Source organism: Synchiropus splendidus, chromosome 1 (genome assembly GCF_027744825.2).
Source record: "Synchiropus splendidus isolate RoL2022-P1 chromosome 1, RoL_Sspl_1.0, whole genome shotgun sequence".
NCBI classification, from domain to species: Eukaryota; Metazoa; Chordata; class Actinopteri; order Syngnathiformes; family Callionymidae; genus Synchiropus; species Synchiropus splendidus.
In genome coordinates, this window is record NC_071334.1 from 29,414,319 (window position 1) to 29,429,179 (window position 14,861).

Here is a 14,861-nt window from a genome sequence, read left to right on the forward strand (position 1 = left end):
GCACGGTAGAACTGATGTGCTACTCACAGCTAGTAGAAGTACTGGATGAGCTTTGGAACGGCTGGGGGGTGACCAGTCATTATGACTTCAAACTACGATATCTGGACACAAAGTAAAAACAAAATACCTCCACAGTTCCTTTCTGTCCTCTCCATTGGTCATGTTGCTCAACGTACGGTTAACAATCATTAAATCCAACGTCATCTTCAGTGGTTGACCTGATGGTCTGTTGTTCTAACGCCTATTTTAGGTGGAAGTTCGTAACACGCATCACAGATAAATGTTTTCACACAGAGCCCTGCAACAAATGCATACAGTTGAGAATTAGAGTACAAGCTAAAGAGTTCATGAAAGTGCAATGCACATGTGTACATTGTTTTGAATTTAAAGAATCACTTCAGACAGATATCTCCAAGAGGAACATTTTAGAAACAGCCCTATTCAATAACTCAGAATTGAAGAGCGATATCAAGTTTGAAGAAAAAGAAAAACATTTCAGGAGAAAGATATTGATTTGGGATTTAAGACAGACGTTTGAGGACTAAATGACAAGTACACCTGAACACAAGAATACACAAGTCACTTTTGGTTTATGGTAGAGACCAAACTTCTTAAATCTTAAAAAATGTGTTTATATTAGGACAATTTTTAATCTCTAGATGACAAATTAATCACACATTTTGCATCCGTTGTGATTTATAGGAAGGTTTTATCAACACAACAGTGGATAGTACTGTTCAGCATGATGTGCTTTTAGCATGTTTTTGAACCTTTTCTGTGGTTCTCAAGTTATTCTAAAGGATGTTCTTGTCAGTATCTCATCTGTTGGGTTGTTGTAGTAAACAAATGTTTGCATGAGGAATGCATTAATGTTGATAACATCATCCTTGAAGTCACATTTGGAACAGATACAAAACGTGTCACTAATTTGCCATTAATTGCGAGTTAACTAATCTTTGGTGCGATTAATTGAGAATAAAATTTACTTATCTCTTGGCAGCCCTAGTTTATTAGGGAGCCTAAGTCTCCGCCCCTTCCAGTCGCTCCATGGGACCTAAGGTCCGAAAGAAAATAAACGGAAATCAATGGGGAGATCAAAGTTGTTTTCTGGTCAACTTTGCCTCACACCCTGGATCACACATACACTGTACCACAATTTAAATGATAAATAATGATGCATGTTTCAACTGCATTTGTTGTGCCATTTATGATTCCTTTGCTTGTGAAAATACATAATTATTTGGACTACACATCAAAAGTGGAATGACTGATGTCACAGCAGAATCCGGTGCTAAGGCAGATAAAGTATTAAAGGCAGAAGCTAGCAAACCTAAAAACTGACCAAGTTGAGCGATTTGTTGGAAATTGAATTGATTTTTCCCATTACAATGAATGGAAAAAGAGATAATGCGTTCCAAGCCTTAAAATAGGCTTTTGTAGGAGTGAATGTAGAGTGTCTGCTGCAGGTGCACTGTTCCTCTATGTGTGTGGCCGCTGCATGTGGGAGGGGTTGCCGAGTGAGTGACGTCTCTCCAGAAGTGTAAAAGTGAAATATTTAAGGATTAAATCAGTAATTACATTTTTACATGGTTTGTCTGGTCATGTTGGCACCTTTGCCCTCTACGCAAACGTCACATGACACAGATTTTGTTGCGTGCGATGTGTTGATGCCAGCAGCCGGGTGATAAATGTTAGAGTCCTACCTTCTACCTGGAAACATGTCAAAACACACTCACTGTCAAGGTTTCATGACAGCTGCAGCATCGAATCCGTCTCTGTGACAAAATCTCTTCCGCTCACCACAGGGCACGAAAAAGTAGGTGAAGCCAACTGAGAAGAAGGGCAAAGAACCTCTCATGAAAGAGGCGGGAGGTGTGGTGTGGGCAGCAAAACCTCCCTCCTGCTCTAGAATAGTTGGCTCAACGGCATAAAACATAGGACCTGATGATGGGAATTACGTTTGAGAGCACTCCGCACACATAGGTTGTTCAAGTGCCTTGTTCAGCTTGCCAGCTCTGTAAACCAGGTAGTGGTTTAGTTTATCGCATTTATGCATCACAGTCAGTCAATTCTACTTGGACATGTGTTCCTCTTTATGTCTAAGTGCAGGTTTGATGTGAGAGGTTCTATAGCATCTGTCGAAGTCCAAGTGTGTGGGCCGAATCCGCCCACAACATTATTTACCATACTTAGTCAGGAAGGAGCAAATTTGCCACAAAATCTGAGTGTCGTTGTGCATTGTGTTTGGCCCCCTGTAGGCCCAATCTGGCAACATCTGAGTTGGAAACTGTGGACTGTCGACACATCTAAAGGGCACCCACACATGAAAATAATCTAGCAACTGTTTTTGTCCCAATTTTGCTTCCCAACCAAGGATGGCAAAGCCCTGACTATCGTAACTCTTATAAGATATCCTATGAGAGAAACCTTATGTCTGGGGTGTGTTGACGGTAAGGGCTGACAATCGTAGATGTTCGATATTTACGACCCAAAATATTTATGTATGTGGTCACAGCCGATGGTTCCCCACCTGAGCTGAATAGGGCTATCTAGAAACAACCCAACAGAAAACCAAAGAAACCAAGAAGAAAGACTCATTGAAATGATGGCAACAAAAACTCTATTATGAGAAGTAAATCCCGCTCCAGTCTGCAGCTCCACTCACCCTTTAACACGTTTGGGCAGTTCATTTTAGATTAGATTGTGATCCTGTCATTTAGTTATGATGGTTTTTCATTTGTGATTCTTCTGGCAAAAAAAAACACATAAAACCATTGTCACCCGATGCACGTTCATATTGTGAGTAGTGTTTCTGCTTGTTGTGATGTGAGGCAGATGTGATTCTCGGTCGGCAGTAAGGCAGCGAGGGGACTGTTGGTGCACATCACACACTTTACAATCAGTGGCAGACTTTTTATCTTCGTGTGTGGAGTATCTGACAGATTAAAAAAAAAACACTTAAGAATTTGAAAATCCTTCTGTGTGTGCCCCCTTAAGTGACAAAGGGAGATGTTGACAGGGTGAACTGCTGCTGTTGAGGAGTACTTCATCCTTCACAAGCACATGCACCCAACGGACGTTCTATAATTAACACGCTATTCCCGCATAGACGGTTTATTGACAGATGGACGACTTTATTCATTCCTTTGGGAGGCAATCCTCAATGTGGTGAGGCTCTAGAAACCAGTGGTTATTGTTACTGGCTCACAGTCCAACATTCTGTGATTTAAATAATATTGTAACTTCAGTTCTATGAATATGTGCGAAGCTGACATAGAAGTAAACGATTCATTCCAAGCCTAATGGTTGCAGACGGAAAAGAAGTGACAGACATGAAAGTGAATATTTGTACCTTGAGGACATTGTCTTTTATGTGAACAGATGTGACAAGAGGAGAGAGGACAATTTGTGTTTGTAGATATAGAAGAATTGTAAGTCACAGTGATGTTGCATCAGAGTTTGACACCCCAGTATCAGGGTCAGAGTCCATGCAAAGTCATATCTATTTTTGAGCTTGCTCCTGCTGAAAACAATAGTGTACGTGACTGATGGCAATTCAAACTGAAAGTTTGACTCAAGTGTTGATTTCTTTTTTTTGCCTTCTTTCCAGTCAAATAGTGAAGAGGACGACAGAGCACAGTTCATTTTCTCACCAATCATTCTTATCTTGAGTGGACCTTTAACCACCAACCTCAGCCGAGTGTTGACTTCAACAAGAGTCAGAGTTGAAGGCTAAGTTGAGAATTTATGACCAGGATTAGACTGGTGTCAAGGTTTGAGCTCAGATGAAAGCAACAAGACAGTGGGAGGATTTCAATGGGTTGATGAAACAAACCGAATGCAAGGACAAACTGTCTTGATCAGCAGGTTTCTGGATGAATGGTGGTGATACGCAAAGGGGAAATTAATTTAAAAATTGGCGCTGGAATGAATTGACTTTCCAGAGAGCAAACCAGCGAATTACTTTTGCAGGCACATATCAGAGTTTGACAAATACATTTGTCTGCATGACAAGTACTTATGTGTGAAGTGATTAAAGGCATTCATTTTATTTATCTATAGTCCTATTTTATATTTACTGTGAACCACAAGCAATGACAGTCTTGTTATATTCCCTTATAAACCGTGCCATTTGAGATGATCTTTTCTGTCAGCGTCATTATTGGAAAGAAAGTTTCAGAAGAAATCTTTAAGATGGAAGTCGCCTTGATCCAAGTGTTGTACTGCAACACTAACTGCTGCTCTGCAGATATTATATCCAATATTTCAAGGGAATGTATAGATTTGTGCTGCTTTTCAGACTTAAACGTGGATTTCAGCTTCAATATACAGTTCCTCAGGGCATTTTTTAATGAAAAATGCAAACCTTACCATAACAAAACAACAGGAAAGCACTCAGGGAGGCAGACCCTCAAAAAGTTCATTTTCACTTGTTATATTTCCCCTCTATTTATTTCATCAATACAATTCAAAGCATTTTTAGAATTTGAAATACTGTTGATTGCAATCATCTCAGCGGGACAGCAGGTGGCAGTAGCACTCTCACCTCAAGTTCAAGTCAGTGAAACAAAACAAAAAAAAGTCAACCCAGATTGTTATTTCAAGCACCAATAAGATGTAATCTACTGTTCTTCCTCCAATGACGGCAGGGGAAAAATCCTGCAGTTGTTCTGAACACAGTCAGATTGTGTGTCAGTGTGGGTTGATGTAAACAACTCCATTCAGCATGCGATGACAAAAAAGTTCACCCGGAAGTGTGATAAGCAAGGAAAATGTTTACAGTAACAATGTTACTTTTAAAAACATATAGTGCGTGTAATTGAGATTGATTGTGAGATGCAGTCAACTTGAAATGTCACAGGCTTTCACAAAGACTGAGTGGACTGAAGTGACCTGTACAATGACAACACTGTATACACGCACTTGAACCCATAAACCCTGCGCTTGTTTACATGAAAGGGGATTTCCAAGTGATAGAACTAACCAAGAGCCACTGCATTCAGTACTGTGCTGCAACAAACACTTGATTTAAAGAATTTACATTAGAATTTGATTCTAAATGGAGGAGAATGTTGCGCAGATGTCGAGGCAGAGACGTTTATTATATGGCTGTATTACGAAGCAAGAATTTGTGGGTTATGCTTAGAACAACATCGCTGGTGATACTCCGGATCTAAATGAAAGGCATTAATATTCAAAACTGCACAACACTTAATGGTGTGGCTAATGCCCAGATGGCTCCGGCCCCTCTATTCCAATGTTAGTACTAAGTTAACTCCTTCATGAAAGGCTACAAGCAAATGAGTAATAAAACTATGAATCAAATAGTTATGCAGAAATGATTTTAGTCAATAAGAAAAATGTTTTGAAACAAAGTAATACTTAAAAGAAAGTTGGAAAACAAAGATGCAAAAAGAAATGATGAATATGCGTAAATGTAATATAATATAAGAATAGCAATCTAGAATAATTCAAAAAGCAAAAGTTGTAAAAACCTAAACAAGAAAATGTGTCACTATTTTTAATATGACATATGAGGAACTAAACCCAGGCTAAAATGTTTTCAAAGAGCTATTGAATAACAATAATAATGACAATTTCAATTGACGAATAACAAATAGATACAGAATCAAATACTTCATTGAAAATCATGGTTTTCAAAACCAAAACGACTGTTTAGTCATACAGAAACGACTCGTCTTAATATGCAACGCCATCCCTAAGACTGAATAAATGCGTAGATAATACATTGTAATAAGTGCTTTCCTAAATCCACCACCGCACTCTCGCCCCCACCGACTCCATCTCCCCCACTGTCGCTCTCTTCTGACTCGCTCTCTCCTCGCGTCTTTCTGCTGGCGAATCTTGACCGCGGCAGTCGGAACGAACTCCTGCTTGTTTCCTTGAGTTTGTTTGCACGACTCATTCCGGAATTTATTCTCAAGAAATACATATTACTTGTCGGGGAAATGGCGTGAGACGCGTCCACGCAGCAGCTCCAGAGAAGGGGGGAGAGGGTGGAGGGGCACAGCGTTCCAGACTGGGGGTCGCAGGTGGATGGACGCGCCTCAGCTCACCGTGCCCAATTCACTCTGGATCTCACACGGGGACGACTCTCTGTGCTTATTTCAGAAGGTAAGCGCTCGGAAAATACATGTTTTGTCCATGTGCGTTTTATCTTACACACCCGTCAGAAACTGGACTTCGGCGTTTACGCAATGCCTCGGTACTTCTTTGCTTTAAAGTTACATTTTATGAGAAAACGGGTCTTAAAAAAATGTTGCTCATTCATCATTTTCATTCCCAGCATTAAAGCTTCATATTAAATCCCGGATCTATTGCAGCAAGATTCCACTTATTAGTGGAGACACCTCTGTGTCGGGCTGCGATTTGGATATCAAAATATATAAGACAAAAACTTCATGCTGAGATAACCCCCCAAAAAACTACAGTCCTGGAACCTCGTGGTGTGGACGCTGTGCCTCCCAATTCACACGTTTGCTCATAATAAAGTGAAATGTGTCTCCATGGGTCACTAAAGGCTGGGATGGAAATTAAATTGCCCTGTTAAAATGAATCATGTCTGATCTTTATGAGCTCAGAACAGAAAATACTGTCTTTTCTGCGTCACATTTTGCCTTAACACCAACATCTGGGATCATCTCTGAATTGTATTATATATATATATATATATATATATATATATATATATATATATATATATATATATATATATATATATATATATACATAAACATGTGTGTGTGTGTGTGTGTGTACGTGTCCATGTGTGCGTGGATGGGAAGGTGAACGCGTGTGACGCCCGTGAGGAAGCTGTGTATGCGCTTGCTTGAGAGTGGGGGGTTGCGCTGATGGTGAACTGAAAGGAAAACGTTCACTTCAAAATGCCTCGGGTTGCACAGCGTGATAGGCGTCACAGTTGCCTAAACTCTACAAAGATGAAGCCGACAGGACGTTGAGACGATGGAGTGGCCCAGCTTTACGACTACATTAAGGCAAATAAAGACCCCTGATATGACCCAGTTAAGGTGGAAGCAGCCTTGACAGTTCGTCACTTGGATTTCTCTCAGGTGACGTGGAGAAGTTACATGAGCTCACCCCATCAGATCGATGAGGAAAGTGTGGACTGTTGAGCCGCCTGGTGTTATGGCAGGCGAAGAGGGAGTGATCCTGCCACTGTTTCAGAGTTGTTTGTCCCCGGAATCAATTGAATAAACATTGGTGTCGGCAGCACAATGCACCCATCGCTCTCTCCCGCGGGTGGCTCATTTTGCATGTATGCACGCACAACTGAACTTCAGGGCTCATATAGCAGGGGAGGCTTAATAACGACAGGCCTGAATGGGTCATGGCACATAAAAATGCCACGTTGCATCTGTCTTAGTCCCTGAAAATAAATTGAATGTGAGCATGTTAGCTTACATGTGATGTCATATTAACAGCAGTGTTCTGAGGCAATGCCGAACATGGTTCTTCCAGCACCTTAGGGACCTATATGCTGGGATTTTGACCACTACTTTTTGATTCGCTGGTGTCACAATATTCCTCTCTAAGCCAGTCACCCCCGCCTCTGAAAATCATGACCTCACAACTACAACAATGGCAGACTACAGATTGGCATTCACCTGGCAACAGCTGTTGACCTTATTGGCAATATAGCCTTCAGCTACTCTTTCATTATAATGTGGGACCATTGCAAATACGGGCAGTGTCACATTGCACGCTCTGTCTCGAGATGTCAACACAAGCGAGCTGGGTTTTGGCCGCCGACTTGATCCCAGCTGGAGAGATGCACTTTGTCTCTGGTAACTCTCCACAGGGGGTAAGCTTCTCGCCTCAGGTGACTCGGCGCTAGACGCCGGAAACTACGTATACAGCGCGACTCCACACAAACATGATAAATGGCGGGCAGCAAAGGTTCTGATCGCTGTCTGGGCGGACAACATTGTTCAAAAACAACTTTGCAAACTCCCTGAACTCTGAGATGACAGTGTGGAGGAGCGCAGTTGACCGGGACTCGGATACGTGCGGATGTTTGATAGCTCATGTGTTTTTGCCTTTATTTGGCAGATAAACATCTGATTTTATTGACACACAGATTTGCTTAAAGGAATAATGCCGTGCTCTACAGTTACTGTTTGCATGAGGGCAGAGAAGAGGAAAGACGATGATTTTTCCCAAGTTACTGAAGATCACCAGACTATTCATTGATCATTTCTGACATCTGAATCTATACTTCACTGATTAAAATGACAACACTCTGTCATGTTTAGTTTTGGCTGTGAAATGCCCCACTCTGTTGCAGCCGTGGCAGAGGTCCGTCATCAGTTAATATCTGAGGTGAGGACGACTCATAGTACTAAGAACTGACTGAGAAATAAGGAGGTCAAGCTGATGGTGATAATAGGTTCCTTGAGTCGTGCTTCATCGTTGGTCACAAACCAGCTATTTTGCGCCTAGCGCCGCCTGCTGAGGAGAAAAAAAGGGACATGGCCTGAGGCGCAGAGGTGTGAGGCTGCACAGCAGGGGGCGAGTCGAACTCAGGCCACTCGAGACAGAACCCGCTGTGTGAAACCTCAATAATACACTGCACCAGGCTTTTAATGCCATGTAACATGCTATGGTTCATTTTTGTCAGCGCTTTACCTTGACATGTCTAGGCTTGGGCCATGTGTGCCACATCATTTTCAGTCATGTTTTTTAGTGGAAACCACCAGCTAGTCTCGGTTGGAGCTTCTTGTAATTGCTTTATCTTTCCAGAATACAGTGGCATGGAAAACAAACAGGCTGATTACCAACTCTGTGGTGTGTGTGTGTGTGTGTGTGTGTGTGTGTGTGTGATCTGCTCCTTTCCGCATACGTGTTGTTCTTGAATCCATAGCCTCACAGCAGTTGCCATGGATGTTCAGCTATCATGGTTATTAATAAACAAACTAATTGTGCTGTTTTCCACTTTGTTTGTCTCAGATCTGATTTACATTCCGGCTGACTGCGCAGAACTCGGATATGATTGCAGCGCAACAAATTTATAGCCCCAGCTCCCCTTGGCACCTTGTGCTGCATTTTTAACGCCATTGTGATTGTACTGGACTTCACGCTCCGAAGGTGTCTAGTCATGTAACACTGATCCTACCAGTCCTCTATCCTTTATTTGGCTTTCCCTCTCAAGATACTGCTCTCCTTCATTCGTCATGGCTTTGGATCAATGGCCCTTCCTTACTACTCCACCCAACATCACAATCCCAGAGCCGCTTTTGTACGACAGCTTTATACCAGAGAACGACTCGGACCTGGACCTCAACATCACGCAGACATGGGAGCATCACCAGGACAAGACCAGCTCTCTGGTCATCACCTTTATCTACTTCATGGTTTGTGCCGTGGGGCTGTGCGGCAACACCCTGGTCATCTACGTCATCCTGCGCTACGCCAAAATGAAGACGGTGACAAACATTTATATCCTGAACCTGGCGGTGGCCGACGTTCTGTGCATGATGAGCCTGCCGTTCATTGCACTGCAGCTGACCCTGGTGCACTGGCCGTTCGGAGAGGTGCTGTGCCGGGTGATCATGACAGTAGGTGGGTGTTTAGACACAGCTGCATCTCTGTTTAGAATTAAAGACATGAGATAAAAATGAAGAGAAAGGGTTGTTGTGCATTGTAAGCAATAGGTCAAATACCAGTGTTTTTCTTTTTTTCTTTTTACGTTATATTCTTGTTCTTTTCCTTTCGGCTGGGGTGGCCACAGTGGATCATCTTCCTCCATCTCACCCTGTCCTCTGCTTCCTCTTCTCTCAAACCTACAGACCTCATGTCCTCCTTCACCACCTCCATCAATCTACTTTTTTACCCTGTATTCTAAGTTCCTAAATTTGAATTACCGGTAGATGAAGCTTGTTCAGTGACATGGAAGCGCTTTGTTAACATTGCTTCTTGACTTGTCCAAAATGAAACAAACCCTATTAAGCTATATAACACTTCTATCTTTGGCTTTTATGCTTGTTTCTTAGCCTTTCAGTTATTTCCTCAGTTCCCACTGTCACTCCGAGCTAATCTCCACGTATGCTTGGTGACTTGGTCGGTATCATTTAGCCAATAAGATCCTCACCTGACTGTCCCTGGATTGTCTCCTCCACAGACTCTCTTAATCAGTTCACCAGCATATTCTGCCTGATGGTGATGAGCATCGATCGATACCTGGCTGTTGTCCATCCTATCAAGTCGACAAAGTGGCGGAAGCCCCGTGTTGCCAAGTTGATTAACCTGACAGTGTGGGGCGTTTCTTTGCTCGTCATCCTGCCGACGATGATCTACAGCGGCCTGAATAAGGTTCCTGTGTGCGGCATCATGTGGCCCGAGCCTCAAGACGTCTACAACAAGGCATTCATATTCTACACCTTCTTCGTCGGATTCTTCCTCCCGCTGGCGGTCATTTGTCTCTGTTATCTGTTCATTATCATTAAGGTAAGAAGAACTTCTGCTGGACTGATTCTGATATTATAATGTATCGGTCGAACCCTCATATCTTCTTTTTGGCAACAATATTCCTTTCCCCTCCATTTCCTTCACCACGTTTGGCACCCAACGTGACAGAAATCTCTATCAATTACGTCATAAAGCAAAGTGCCCTGATGGATTCTTTAAAACGTACAAGTGTCTTTCTATTGATGAGGGGATCATGTTGGCAGGGGGGATAATGGGCAGAGGACTGTTTAAAGCGTGTCATCGCATCTAAATGGATTTTCTTGTTACTGGTCCCATAATGCGCGGCCAACTCCTAGTTGAAATAAACGTCTTTAAAAAGGCACTGTTCAGCGATTCAGTATGCTAAAGCCAGAGTGTGTGATCAAGTGCCTGCTTGCACAAGTGGAAAGGACGGAATTAATGCAGTAGATAAAGCTTGAAAATCCATCATGACATTGGACCGTAGACAGGAATGTGTTTAGTCAATCGATATAGATAAGAATTAAAAAAAAAAAAGAAGAAAATTAAGCCTTCAAATTAATATTAAACACATTCTACCCGCACACTTGCTCTGAAGTTTTAGCCTTCCCTCAAACTTGTCCTCTTCCTGCTATGGTCTTAAAACCAGGTCTTTCAGTTTTCTGTTATATCTTATAACATAGCTTTGCTGATCTGTGACTGGGTTGCATCTTTAGCGATCACAGCCATATCACCAGCTATCTTTACCTCTGCCACTGAGTTGTAAATGAATCTTTATAGATTGAACTGAGCCAGTGGCTGAAAATGTAATAGATCTCGATCCTGTTACTCTGGCTTCTCTCCGTGTCCGGGTGTGATCGGGTTTATTTTTGACCCGTCTGCCCTGTTTCAGAGAGAGAGCTTGACTGATTAAAGCTTGTAGCAATAGTTTATCCCTTTAAGCCACTTCCTCTGGCGCCTTTCTTCAGATGGTTGAGGCCATTGTTTAAAATGCCATGAAATTTGCCCATGCAAACACTGATTCCGGTCTTTCTGACATTTTCATTTCTTTGAAGACCTTCAGAAGTCTTGGATGAAGCCCTATTTTGAGGAACGTTATTCAAATTAATATGTTAGTCATCAGGGTCTTCAATGCAGTACTGACTTTTTGTGTCTCATAGGAAATGAAAAACCTGACACAATTATATACCGTGGTAAATTCCCAACCATGTTTAATTGACAAGATTTTAACAATTCCCATTCCATTACCTGCTTCATGATTCGGTTCCTTCGCGATGCTCTTATCGATTATCAATGGGGGAAAAAAGGGGAAGAGAAATGAGTCAGTTAGTGTCAATATATTTAGGTATTTTGGGGTTAGATTAGAGCAATTCCATTTATGATACCACTCAGTCAAACCGTTGACAGAGAGGTTTTTACTGGTCCGTGTGGACATAAGTTAAAACATCAATGTAAATGTATGTAGCTCATTTTATATATCTGCTCGTCGTGCTCAAACGGTCTTGTTTATAAAATAAACATGACATCTAAAATGATGCGTTTAGTGTAGCTCCTGACTGCAGTTTTTATTATCCGTGCAGAGTACTACAGAGACTGGGGACACTTTGCTACATCACTATAAAAACCTGGACGGCAGTAGCGCTTATCAGATGTGTGTAACATTATAAAAAACAAATCAACTTCCTCTGACAACAACAGTTTGTGCCATGCTAACCGTCACCGTAGCTGTCAACTCAGGCTGGTCCACTATTACTGATCAAACCCAGAACACTCATTGAACCATGATGTCGAAGGGGTTCAGTCGTCCTAAAGTCGCATCGTCTCTACAAACGAAACAAAGTCTTATGGGCGCTTTACCATCCGTCGCCGCTCAACACAGCTCCATGAGCGTGCAGCAAGTAGAGTGAATCACAGTGGGGAATCAATACGAAAGAATCACACAATTCTGAACCGGTTCTGAATACGAACCGGTTTTTGATGCTCACTCCTAGATACACCGTACTTTTTTGTCATTGTTGGGTTGTGTACCAGAATTTCAAACCACTAACTGTTGAAACTGTTTTGGCAGGTGAAGTCCTCTGGAATGCGCGTTGGTTCTGCCAAGCGTAAGCGTTCTGAGCGCAAAGTGACCAGAATGGTGTCTATCATTGTGGCGGTCTTCGTCCTCTGCTGGCTGCCGTTCTACATCTTCAACGTCACCTCTGTCACCGGCTCCATCCACCCCACCTCGGCCGTGAAAAGCACTTTTGACTTTGTGGTGGTCCTGGGCTACGCCAACAGCTGCGCTAATCCCATCCTCTACGCCTTCCTGTCCGATAACTTCAAAAAGAGCTTTCAGAATGTGCTGTGCCTCAAGAAGGTGGCAGGGCTGGACGAGGTCGAGCGGAGTGACAGCCGGGCCGACAGAAGCAGGATGGTCAACGAAGCTATGATCATCAACGCTAACTTGGATGTTCACAATGCTGCGCTGCTCAATGGCGAGCTGCAGACCAGCATCTGAGAAGGTGGCCGCACCGTTAGAGATTCACCTCACGTCAAGAAACGTCACGATGCAGCTGCTGCGGTTCAACTCCATCATGTAAGAAATTGGCATGTAAACACTTTCATTTGCTCCTCAAAGGTCAACGCATTGACTCAAACCGCATGATACTTGGCTTAATGAATCACTTAGTTCACCCAGAGACTGAGAAAGAAGCCATCAATTTTCAACTCAATCGATCCTGGAAAACCAGAGGCCGGGGTACCGCTTCAACAGCGAGCAGACACCAAACCAGATGCTGGTCAAGTGGCTGGAGTACAGATCGTGTCCTTTTTCAAAGCTTTTCCGGAAGTTAGTGGAGTTTTGAATCTTGCTGAATGTGGAAAATAAGCGTCAAAGTGGAACAGCCACGCTTGAGAAAGAGAGTCAAAACCAGATGCCGAAAATAGGTCCATGTTTATCTTTTATTCATGGCGACCATTTAGCCTGATTAACAAGCCAACAAACTGCCAACTCATGGATCTTAAAAAAGCTCTCCACTCACCATTCAGTAGCGTGGAGAAACAAAAACATCCTGACCCTGTTGGCTAAAAGCAGAAATGATTTTCTGTCCGCCTGGGAAAGAACTCATGGATGATCAACCCAGACCACCGTCAAAAGAGACTTCCTGCTGAAGTCAGCGTCAAGGATTTTTTTGGGACACATTTTTTGGTTTTTAGGTTAAGTGTCTTTTGCTGTGCTGTCTTGTTTCCACCAACACAGACTGGCAAATGTGTCAAATCTCACAGGAGGCGGGAGAATGTGTCATGGTTTTGTGGAGAAGGGGGGTGAGAGAAATAGACGCGTCAGCGCTTGTGTTGTATCTCCAAATTACATAAGACAAAGCTGGGCAGCTCTGAATGTCGAAAGACGGCTCCCAAACCACTCTCTGAGATGTACATTATAAACCGACATCAACACGCCGCCGTTTCGGTTGACACTGGATCTCACTGCTGTGTTGACATTTTTCTGCTTGTTACTGTTGGATTTCTCCTTGCAAGTTTTATTCATTTTATGGGTACAAAGATCAGAATCAGAATCAACTTTATTGCCATGGTCAGTGGGGATCCCACCAACTAGGAAAGTTCTATAAAATAAAATAAAATAAAATAAAATAAAATAAAATGTGGATTCTGAATTGCAATGCATGGCTGCACCACGAAAAGTTTTTTTTTTATTTCATCAAGTGAACAAATGATGATACATTAAAAAAGAAACGATATGATAATACGTTCTGTTTACATGTTAAGTGGAATTCATATGAACATGCTTCCCAGCTGATCGCACTCACTACATATGGGGGAAATTAACTGCTACATTGTGATGAAGCAGAGTGAAGCCATTAGTCCATGAAGTCTATTTTCAAAAGCATCGTCTGCATCATGGCAGAAATACCATGCGGTTTCTATGCTTGTTACCATGGTGGCTTCACAATTGTCTTGGCCTACTTCACGGTTGCGTCTCCCAATGTCACATTGAGATGGACAAGGAAAATATGTTTATCGATGAATACATCAAAGTTAAAACACGATACAGACACATGAGGCTTCAAATTTTGAGTGTCAATGGAGATACTTTGGCTCCTTTGAGCTTTGTAAAATCATTTTGTAAAATAAAGATTGCATTTTCTTCCCCCCTTAAAACACCCTCAGGACATTTGCCCTCACGATGACCTTGGTGCTGACCAAGCAACAAAGGGATTGATTTAAAAAACATTATTTGGCATCACCAACAGCAAACAAGTCACCATAGATTTGTCACCTGGATGGGAGGTCGTTGCACCTATTGATAAAGCTGATGGTGACAATTCAAAGTCCCACTCAATAGTCCTCACATAATTTGTGAGAACATTTTCTCTCTTCATTCTAGCCCCCTGTAA

At 42.4% G+C, this 14,861-nt stretch overlaps 2 protein-coding genes across 2 annotated transcripts in view; one reads left to right on the forward strand and one right to left on the reverse strand.

The window, feature by feature from the left end:
- The window catches only part of LOC128753992 (zinc transporter ZIP11-like), a 65,936-nt gene extending 64,115 nt beyond the window's left edge, over positions 1-1,821 (reverse strand). The window contains exons 1-2 of the mRNA XM_053856268.1: positions 1,737-1,821; positions 128-1,054 (exon numbers count right to left, since the gene is read on the reverse strand). The gene's annotated coding sequence lies outside the window, so the exon portion shown is untranslated. The remainder of the gene's footprint in view (positions 1-127; positions 1,055-1,736) is intronic.
- A 4,044-nt stretch (positions 1,822-5,865) lies between these two features.
- sstr2a (somatostatin receptor 2a) lies at positions 5,866-14,108 on the forward strand. Its single transcript, XM_053887726.1, has 4 exons — positions 5,866-6,135; positions 8,989-9,600; positions 10,160-10,485; positions 12,533-14,108. Exons 2-4 carry the CDS (start codon positions 9,213-9,215, stop codon positions 12,962-12,964), a joined length of 1,146 nt encoding a protein of 381 aa, XP_053743701.1. The 5' UTR covers positions 5,866-6,135; positions 8,989-9,212; the 3' UTR covers positions 12,965-14,108.
- The last annotated feature ends 753 nt before the right edge of the window (positions 14,109-14,861 follow it).

Bases quoted from the DNA above. Each gene is read 5' to 3' on its own strand.
- sstr2a (XM_053887726.1), top strand. From the start codon at position 9,213: ATGGCTTTGGATCAATGGCCCTTCCTTACTACTCCACCCAACATCACA. The intron at 9,601-10,159 runs GTGGGTGTTTAG...TCTCCTCCACAG, and splicing joins CCGGGTGATCATGACAGTAG to ACTCTCTTAATCAGTTCACC. The intron at 10,486-12,532 runs GTAAGAAGAACT...CTGTTTTGGCAG, and splicing joins ATCTGTTCATTATCATTAAG to GTGAAGTCCTCTGGAATGCG.